This window comes from Parus major, chromosome 2 (genome assembly GCF_001522545.3).
Source record: "Parus major isolate Abel chromosome 2, Parus_major1.1, whole genome shotgun sequence".
Taxonomy (NCBI): Eukaryota; Metazoa; Chordata; class Aves; order Passeriformes; family Paridae; genus Parus; species Parus major.
The window spans coordinates 80,558,466-80,569,158 of record NC_031769.1 but is presented as its reverse complement, the minus strand read 5'-3'; the positions used below and the strand labels follow the sequence as shown (position 1 = coordinate 80,569,158).

The window sequence follows — 10,693 nt, the reverse complement described above, 5'->3', positions numbered from 1 at the left end:
AGGAAACTCTTATTGGTTAGTAAACTGCTACATTACCATCATTAGTCAGTGGGGCTCATCACCCCCCTGACTTTCTCCTGCAAGGAAAACAAGGAACACATAACAACACCTGCAAGGCTGTTTTGTGTTCCTGAGGATTGTTTTAATTCTTTCTCATGTTTTTCCCAGACTTCTTTCTCAGGCAAGCCTGAGGAGCTGTGCGGCCTGTAATCTGTACAGGCACTGTGGTTCAGATTTAGCATCCATAATTTCTAACTAATTTCATTAAACCTTGTTTATGTTTCAAGCATATAGAAACATACTAGTACACACTAACACAATTTAAAGTCTCCAAAGAACCTTGTGCAATGCTGTCTCGGTTTTGGAAGACAGGTGTCTGCTAGGGAGGACAGGAGCCTCCCTTGGAATGAAAATGTAAACCCCCTCCCTCCGAATTATTATAATTTTGAAATCAAGGGGTTCTCAGGCAGAGATAGTAATAACAGCTCTTTACAAGTATGCATAACAAGGGAAACAAACAACAATAACAACAAAACAGAACTGGGGACCCTGCGACAGCCTTCCCAGCTGAGATGGGAAAGGATGGAGGAGAGGCTTTGCTTCACAAACCTCCTCAGGTGGGCAGTCCTGATGCTCTTTCAGGATTCAATGGAAGAGCCAGCTGGAATGGCAGGAATGAGTAGGAATCCTGGGTGGGTGGACTAAAGAGAGAGATGTATCAGCAGCTCTGTGGCAGTGGCTGGCACTGCTGCATGTCCCAGCAGGACAGGGGTGCGAGGCCCACGAACAAAGAAGTTAGAAGAAGCAGCAGCTCCGTGTGGGTGACGACAAATTCCCTTCTCTCAGCTGCAACAGCACCCAGTGAGTGTCCTGCTCTGAAGCTGAAGAAGCCAGCCAGTCCCCAGCTGCCCCCACCCTCCTTTTTTTTTTCATGCCCCCGTTACCCCCTGGGCCCGGTTGAACTCTTTGTGCTCCTCAAACACCCAACAAGCACCATCACTCACATTTTCCCTGTCACTGACAGGTAAAAATTCCATTGGTGAGCCAGAACAAAAGGAAGGACACCTAACCCCCAACAAAAGAGATTAAAATTTCTCTCTCACTCTGGGAGACACCGTTTGGGGTATCATAGGATCATATCTGTCTTTCCACATGGCTGCATGACATCAGCAACTCCCAACAGGAATGCAGTCTGGTTCCCAATTGGGATCTTTACTACAATTTTCAGTAAGACGAATCATATATATCTTTAGAGGCTCTAGAATTTCATAAATGAAGAAGAGTCACCTGCCATGAATATCAATAATGGAAAAGGGATTTAAAAATTTCCAATAGTGTCCAACTTTCACAATAGTATTTTGTTTGATTTCTAAGACAGAGGAATTTGGTCATTAAATGCATTAAGCTGGAAAAAGTCAATTATGAACATAAGATGAGCCAGAACACAGCTTCTGGCTGTGAAAAATCATTCCTCTAGTTTAGAATACCACCAGATTACTGAAGCAGAATCTTGTAGGTGCAAGGATGGTGTGGGCTGACCCTGGTTGAAGACCAGGTTCTCACCAAAACTGCTCTATCACTCCCCTCCTCAACTATGCAGGAAAGAAAATATAACAGAAGGTGCATGAATTGCAATAAGGACAGGGAGAGATCACTCACTGATTACCTTCACGGGAAAAATATAAACAACTTATAGAAATTAACTAAATTTATTACCAATCAAGATCATAGTAGAATAAGAGAAATAAAAGAAATCTTAAAAACACCTTCCCCCCATTACTTCCTCCTTTCCAGGCTAAACTTTATTCCTGACTTTTTACCTCCTCCTTGCCAGTGGCACAGGGGGACAAGGGAATGGGGGTTACGGCCAGTTCAGCACACATTGTTTCTGCAATTATTCCATCTCAAGAAGAGGAGTTCTTCCCCTGCTCCAGCATGGGTTGCCCTCCCATGGAAGACAGTTCTCCAGTGACTGCTCCAGCATGGATCTTCCCTACAGTCTTCAATTCTCTGTGGACTGCTCCAGAACAGATCCCTTCAATAGGGTGCAGTCCCTCAGGAAGAGACTGCTGATTCCCCCACAGGGTCACAAATCCTGCCAGCAAACCTGCTGCAGTGTGGGCTCCTCCCTCCATGGAGCCACAGGCCTTGCCAGGGTGAGCTTCCCACAGGGTTGCAGCCTCCCTTGGGTATCCCCCTGCTCCAGTATGGGTCTTCTCCATGGGCTGCAGGTGGATCTCTGCATACCCATGGATTTCCATGGGCTGCAGGGACACAGCTGCTTCATCATGGTCTGCATCCCAAGCTGCAGGGGAATTTACACTCCAGTATCTGAAGTATCTCCGCGTTATCTTCTCCATTGACTTTGGTGTCTGCAAGGCTGTTTCACATATTTTCACTCCTTTCTTCTGTGGGCATAATTATTTGTAGTCAATAACTTTTATAACTTCTTAAGTATGTTATCACAGAGGCATCACCATTGCTGATGGGCTCAGCCTTGACCTGCAGCACATTCATCTTGCTGCCAGCTGGCATTGGCTCTGCCAGACATGAGGGAAGCTCCCAGCAGCTTCTCACAGAAGCCACCCCTGTAGCCCCCTTCCATACCAGAGGCTTGCCACGTAAACACAGCACACCTGTTCTTGTGTGGATGCTGGACAAATAAATAATAATGAGAGTACTTCTCTTGGAAGCGTATAGAGTAACAAGTTTATTTGTACCTTTGTGATGTGCCCCATTGCCCATCCTCTACCAGTGACTGGGTAGGAAAGAGAAGTCCCTGCTAGAAGGCTACAAATTATCATTTTCACAATTGAACAGGAACTTTACACTGTTCAGATCTTACTGAAATCAAATTGCACATGGTTATTAGTTTTTCAGTGCTGAAGTATTAGTACAAGAAGACAATAATAAAGTGGAAATATTCTCAGAGAAATAACTACATATTGAAAGATACTTGGAAGAGAGAATTAACAGTGCATTCTCTTCACTGTCTTTACAAGAGCACCATTGTTGCTTAGGACAGAAAATGAATTCTTCAAATGTCTCTTTGAGTATGTGAATCCATAGATGTTCAAGAAACTTGTACTAAATTTTGTCTACAGGCCATAGCACAAGTATGATAATATTAATGGCCTGTTAAGATGGCACTCAGTCAAAGGTAACTGAAACCAGCACATTAAGGGGGAAAAAAGTATCAATATGACCAGATGAGACTCTGAAAGACTGCAAAAACCATTCCTGCAAGTGAGGAGAAGACTTGATATATTCACAGCGGATTCACAGGTCCACCTGCAGTGGAGACTACATCCAGAAGGTGCATAATCAGTAAGACTACACTTGCAGTTTTGGGACTACAGCACCCTGACAATTGGTTGCTAGTCTCTGAATCTAGGACCCCATGATGGGGTACAACTCATGGGGCACAATGCCTAAAGAACAAAAAGATGTGTAGCCAAAAAGATGTACTGATATCAATAATACACACAATTAGAAAAAACTGCTGTCAAGTTTAGTTATTCTAAAGGAATATCTCCATGGCTGAACACAAGAACACTGGAAAGGTTAAAATTTAGAATGGAAATGCAGAATGAGGAAAGGGAAAATCAATACCTTCTATGAACAAATAACAGCCAACTATGCTGAACTGTGTAAAACAAAATTGCTGTTGTAATTGTAATAACCCTGAATATTTTTATTATTTTAATTTTAATCAGAAAAAGAGATATAGAGCTCTGAAGCATCATTGACTTAAAAGAAAAAAGAAACCTTCTGATGTATGGGATCTTTTGTAAAAAGCAGAATTAACAGCTGATTTTTTTGTAGTCACTGCTTATTGAACAAAATCATTCAAAGCTTATCCCATAGTGATTCAAAAAGCTTCATTAAAAACACTGGTTTAAATGAGACTATTTTCTGCTCAGATTTGGATTCCAGATTACCAGTATGGAGAATAAAATAAGATAGGAAAGAGGAAAAAGGTTTGGTTCTGTTCTTTGGTTGTTTTTTGGTTTTGTTTGAACAGCTATTGGGATATTGTGGTGTGTTTTGGCAGTAGCGTGTCGCTAGAGGACACGAAGTATAAGAGCGAGGGTTCCGATAACACAAGCAGCCAGCCAGAGGTTTTCATGAGGCAAAAAGTCTTTTTTTCAGGGTTTTTCAGCCCCTTTATATAAGGGGTTCTTCTTCTCTCCCTTGGGGCAGAAGGTCTTTATTAGCTCTCACTTCTCTCTCTCTCTGTTTAAGCCTTTCATGGGATCACAATTACTCCACCATCTACTTAGTTTCATCAAGAGAAACTTTTGTTCAGATCCATAGTTTGAATACTTCATTCTCCCCAATACTCTTTCATGAATTAAAGGAGTTTTTCAGAACATTATTGTCCATCTCCATGGCCTTACCAAAAGAATATTTCAGCTTACTAAAGCATGTCCTCATTCTCCTTCCATCTGAGGCTTGACTCCTTCCTTTACTGACCTTGATATTTCATGTTGTCTCTTCACACATTGATCGCCTCCACTTTCCTCTCTCTGGAGAGAGGATTAAGTCTGCATGTCTCATCTGTGCAGTGAAAAGGTTAAATCTGGCCTAAGCCATACAGGTCTTCATGGTGTCAGACTCCAGGTGTCTCTCTCAGCTCGGCAGCTGCTGGAGAGAAGACAGTTTTCGGCTTGGAGCCGTCTCTGTGGGCCATGGGGGCACGTATCGGTGAGAGATCAGCAGCTGTGGCCCTAGGTTGGGACAGGGACCACAGCAGTGCTCAGCCTGGCCTGGGCTGGGGGAAGCCCCACAGTCTGCATCCCCCACTGGAGTCTGGTTCAGCCCCCACTCCCCCTCACCCCAGACCGCACAGGATATGGGGGAGCAGGGCCAGCTGCACCAGAGTTCCAATACCTTCCAAAGTCAGAAACAAAGAGAGAAGTTGTTCCCAGGCTTGGGTTTAAAAGGTAGTATTCTCAAAGGTGATCCCACTTTTCAGTGGTCCAAAATGCTGTCAGTTCTTAAAACTGGCTAGCTATTGGTCTGATCTCAAGCAGAGAAGATACTCCCAGCAGCCTTTCTCAGAGGAATAACTTCTGTAGATGTTTTCCACTTTTTTTCCTAAATGTCAAATTACCACAGATATCTGTACAGAGTGCACTAATCCAACACATTTCCATGGGTCTGGGGAGAGGATCTTATGGTGACAGTCCTAACAGAGTAGCAGCAGTTGATAACCTCACACCTTACTGCCTTGGGTAGCTTACAGAATTGAAAAATCAACATCAAGGCACAGAATACCCCACTTCATGCGGACCAAAGACGTATAAATATATATACAAACACACATACCTACTTCCATACTCAGAAAGTTTTCCCCTGTAGGTAAGCAACTTCCACTGGCCCATGGAAGAAAATTTTCTTGCAGTGCATTTTATGACTGCATTTTGAACCTCATTTTCAGCTAAGAAGCAAACTGGGAAACAGAAATATATAGAAATAGATTCCAATGCTAAACCTAACAGAAAAGTGAAGTGACTAGAACTTTGTTCATTCAAAAGTAAAATATATTCAGAAGGCCAATGTGAATAATAAGTTTAGATGGCTAATTTTTTTTTGGCCAACCAAGATGTTTTGCTACACCTCATACGCTAAGAGGCAAGAAAAATAGTGCTCAAGGACTGTCACTGCTTCAATGTTGACATCTAAGACAGTGTCACTGTTGATCACAGCTTGCAGAGTGCTCTCCTATTCTGCAAACAATGTCACCAACTTTACCACTGATTCTGCAGTCTTTTAACAGATCATTCCTGGCATTGCAGTGAATAATTATTAGAAACATCCCAACACAAAGAGCCACATTGTATAGCCAAATTTGGGATCATCCTAAGCTCCATGCAATGGCAACTTTTGTCACATTGCCATATAGCACCTGCTTGTTCTACTGTATGCATACAAAGATTTTGTACTCCGGGACAGTCTTCCTTAAAGTTAGAATAGCGTAAGATTATAAACCTTGATACCAGGCAGGCAGTCCATCTTGCAACTCCAGTCAGGGATAAGAGAAATAAACATACATAACACTCAGTTTAGTGGGTCTGGAAGGCAGGGGAGGCACACAAGGGCACACTGATATTGGAATTTGGCTAAATATTGCTTATCAACGAAGAACAAAATCCTGTCTGGTGCAGCACAAAAAAGATAATAGATTGCTCACCTTGCTCCAGCAATAAGCTCTTTTTGTCCTGGGTCAAATGTTAACTGTGCGAAGTCCACAGCATCTTCTCCTTTGAACACGTGTAGCCAAGGGGCAATTTCTAAAAACAATCCAGAAATATAACTTTCACTATAAATGTTTTAGTTATAGTACATTAGGTAGCCACCATTAAATCTGCAGATATTTTGTGTGGGTCTGCAAGTTTTCTCCTTATGGTCCTCTAAGGAAACATAGGAGACTTTCACCACCATGCCATTTAATTTTATAGTACAGGCCTGTACAACATATAGGGCAGCCACCTGATAGACACTTGAATCAAGTATCCATATTTTGTTTGGAATTGATTGAAAATGATCTGATTAAGTGGAAAGCAATGAGGAGAACAAGAAAACTTGACTTTTCATCATTTTCATAATAAACAGGTTGAGAAATGAGGGATGAAAAAGGAAAAATGCTTGATGTTCATGGAATTAAATTTTTCACCTTCCTTTCTCAGACCAATTTAGTGCAACATTAACCAGGGCAGAAAAACATATGAGTTGCTGAAAATCAGCAAGGGGTATTACTTGTATTCAGAATATAAATTTGTTCCTGCTTTCAAACTTAAGCACACATAAATAGTCGCAAATCAAATCATTAAATATTTTCACTACTAGTAGTTCTTTTTTATCACTAACTGGACACTGAACAGTTTGGATAAATAAACAATATTGTGGGAACAGAGCATTTTTTTTATTATTATTTTTACTTTTTTAGAATAGACACATAGAATATATAAAATTGCTGTAACAATAGAAATGGTAAAAATGGCTTGTTGTAGTGCATCTAAAAATCTTGGTATCTCACATGGGTAAAACTCACCTCTGGTTTGTGTAATGTTAGCTCCTACCTGAGAACCTTTTTTCCCTTCCCCCTTCCCATTGGCTGTGACCTCTCTGTATCCACCGATCACCCACACCCCCTAGTATAAGAGGTAAGACCCAAGACTTTTCGGTCTCTTTCTTGCCCCGAATGGATGACATACAATAAACCCGGGATTATTCCAGGAAGTTTGGGCCTCCTGTGTCTAGATACTTTGAGTCTGTGTTGTATCCACTCCAGGACCCCCTCCACCGCCTGTGTCCAGTGAGGCATGGGGCTCTCACCACAGGGGGGTCCCCCCAAGAGAGGATTACAACAATGGCTCTCTAAAAAAAAATTCCAGTTGTACAAAAACCTCATCCTCTAGAATTCCACAATTCTCAGGACATTGATTGAAGCGCTATTTTTCTGTTTTGTTTTTAATGTAGTCATGAAACAGTGGTCTGGAACATAATGTGAAAGGTGAAGAGGTCTGAGTTTGTACAGCACAACAGCTGTGGGACTGTCTATTTGAAAGATTACAGGTGTGAAATAGTCACTTGAAAGACCAAAGGCAAGCACATGGTCATGACCATTTAGAACATGGAGTCAAAAGCAATCCCCCTGAGGGTGCTGCAGAAGTGCAATTTTTGATACTTGTATCATTAGTTGCAGCTCAGGTTAACAACACTCATTCTAAACTCTCTTCTTCGCTCATGAGCATGTTTTTGCTTTTGCACATATCTCAGTTGAAATAATCCATGTCTGGTGTCTGTTTCAGGATTATTTGTTCCTAATTTAAAGTTTTAGCACAAGTGGGCTATCCATTCCTAAGGAACAGGCCCAGGAGAAAAATGTTATTCTGTGTCAAAATGTGTTCAGCCATTGCAGGCAACCATTAAATGCCGTGTGCAGATGTATCATCATATACTTTGGAAAAACAGATGCAACTATGACGTAGAATCACTTGAGTGTCAGAAAAGTAACTTCGGCATTTTTAATGTCAGCCTGTATGCATCTGGCCAATTTCAGGCTCACACTGCCAGTTTGTACATGTTTTGCAGTACTTGTAGCTAAATTCACTGTTGATTTCCATCTGCATTGGATGGGTACTCAAACCAGAATTCAAACACTGGGGTGGAAAGGGGATGTGGCCACATATTAGATAACTGTGACTGTAGCTCCTGTCAGACATTACTGCAAATGCTGTGCAGAGAACCCAGCAGGATTCTGAGGGAGGAAAAACACTCATATACATTATAGGCCTGTATAGCCTTACACATACTTACTTATTTATTTTTGTTTAAATGTATATACATATATAAATCTACACAGGTTTAGATGCTAACTATGAAGCAGGGAGCACAGTGCCTGTGGAATAGTAGGCCGCATAACTTTCTCAGTCTTGTTGGAGTCTGAGATACAGTGTGTATGCCCTTGTTTTTAATATTTAGTTCTAGAATTCAAAGAAACACTGAATTTCATATAATATGAAATTCATGGGCATGTTTTCATGGTGATACATGAAAACAAATGTTGAAGTTAGATAGAAAAAGCTAAAAGTGTAAGTGTGTGTAGATTAGAAAGTTTTTTAAATCACTGGGTGAATACGTTGAAGTTTAGAGTTTAAGTAGTTTAGAGAACAGGAGACAAGATGGAGGATTTAAGGTGTTGTCCCTTGTCCCTTCTTCTTTCTTCTTCATGTTCATCTCCTAGAGGTTTTTGGGTAATAGTAAGTGATTGGATAGAAAATGCCGCAGTGCATCACAGAGGTGATGGGTCATTGGGTCTTTAAGAAAAATAATGTACGTGTCTATTGTTAATTGGGTAGGAATAGGTATAAAGATAAAAGAACTGTGTAGTTCGAGGCCATTTTGTGCATCAGACACGAAGTGTGCCACAAGGCCTTGTTTGTACCATCAGAAGAAAGAAATGTGCCAAATTGCAAAGATTGATCTTGTAACCAGCCTGGAGAGACCTGTTAAGTTTTGTAAAGATCCTTCAATAAACACAGGAAACAAGATTCTAACGAGCTCGGGAGTTTTCTTTGAATCATAAGGACTGAGATAAGTGGGACTCCCTATGAGGGAGGATCCCAGGAGAATTCAGCCCAAAGGAGGCTGAGAGACTAGAGAAAAGTTATATCCACGGGGAATTGAGCCCAAAGGAGGCAAGAAGAAATAGAACATTACAAGTCTTGCCTGAGAAAGTGGCCTGGGAAATCATGGGGAGGAATTAAAACAATCCTCAGAGATAGAAAACAGCCTTGCAGGTGCTGTTTGTCAGTTTCTTGTTTCCTTGCAAGAGAAGGTTGAGGGGTGGTGTACCCCACTGACCAATGATGGCGATGTGTTAGTTTACTAACCAATGAGAGTTTTACTTTTCTGTACTTTCACGTATGGGTCATAAAAGAAGATCTGAAGTAATAAACCTGAAGAGAGAAAGAACTCTCCTGTTCAACTCACAAGAGAGTCTATGTCATTCTTCTCACCGTTCCAAATAGAGCGACATCTGGTGACCCCGATGCTCGGTGCAGCCAACTGATGACGTGCCGCCTGCTTCCTCCACAGAGGGGTAAGCATATATCTCCCGTGCTCTCCTGAAGGGAGCTGGTCTTTCAGACCACAGGATAGTAGAGCCCTGCCAGTGAGCGGGCCTGGAATGGCTTATCTTGACAAAGCTAGAGCTTAAAGTCCTAGGTTAAGCCACTGCGTTTGTGTAATTGCATTCGTGGGCCATCAAGATAGATGGTCCTCACGATGGGGAACTGAAGTTCAACTGATGATCAACTTATCTTCTCTGAGTGGCAGAACGCCTTGCCACGCATGGGACTCGATACTTCTGAAGATGCTATGCGCACTTTGCTCCAGTGGGAGAAAGCGCAGGGTTTTACTGTGATTGTCAGTAATACCTTTGATTTCGAAGTTTGGCTGTTGGTAGGAGACTGCATATGGTCTGAGTTAACTGAAGAAGATACCAGCGTGTACAGCCTGGTGGCCACCTGGGGCATGCTCTTTAGAATGTTGGAGCAGTGCCAGTCTGCAGGATAAATGCATTTATTTTATTCAGCAGGGCTCTTGCTTGAGGAAATAAGGTCAGGAAGAACAAATGGCTGATAGAAGTCTTCTTCTTTTTCAGAAAACACTCTGAAACTCTATCTCTTGTGTGTCACAGTGGCAGCATGTGTCACACTGAAATAAGCATTTATGAGATAAAGCTTTCATGAAAAAAAAAAAGCTTCATGACTTTCATAAGGGAAAATGAACAAAAAACCAGTGCCTGCAAAAAAAACACAGTCCAACCCCATGTACACTGCAAAAGTAAAAGCTTATGTAACTAATTAACAGAATACTTAAATTCCTTTTCACCAAAAACTGAAATATAACTGAAAACCCATAGGTGAAACAAGACTTTTTAGTTTTGCTATGAATGAGCTCCTTAGAGTCAAAAATACATAATTAGCTACTAAAGGCCTATCAATTATTTTTCTTCCAATTAAAACTATAATAGCAAAGTAATATAACTAATAGCTAATATTTTAACTTAATTAATGATTTTCCTGCAGATGAAACATGATGAGCTTTACAAAGTAACATAGCTGTACATTGTGTGCATTATGACATAAATAAATGTATAAGCAATTAAGCTGCCCTGCAA

At 41.3% G+C, this 10,693-nt stretch overlaps 1 protein-coding gene across 1 annotated transcript in view; it reads right to left on the bottom strand.

Annotated features, from left to right (window-relative positions):
• Positions 1–9,547, bottom strand: part of SEMA5A (semaphorin 5A) — a 233,479-nt gene extending 223,932 nt beyond the window's left edge. Inside the window, exons 1-2 of the mRNA XM_033519333.1 lie at positions 9,528–9,547; positions 6,197–6,325 (exon numbers count right to left, since the gene is read on the bottom strand). Coding sequence (XP_033375224.1) covers positions 6,197–6,325; positions 9,528–9,547 — 149 coding nt within the window. The remainder of the gene's footprint in view (positions 1–6,196; positions 6,326–9,527) is intronic.
• Positions 9,548–10,693: the final 1,146 nt, after the last annotated feature.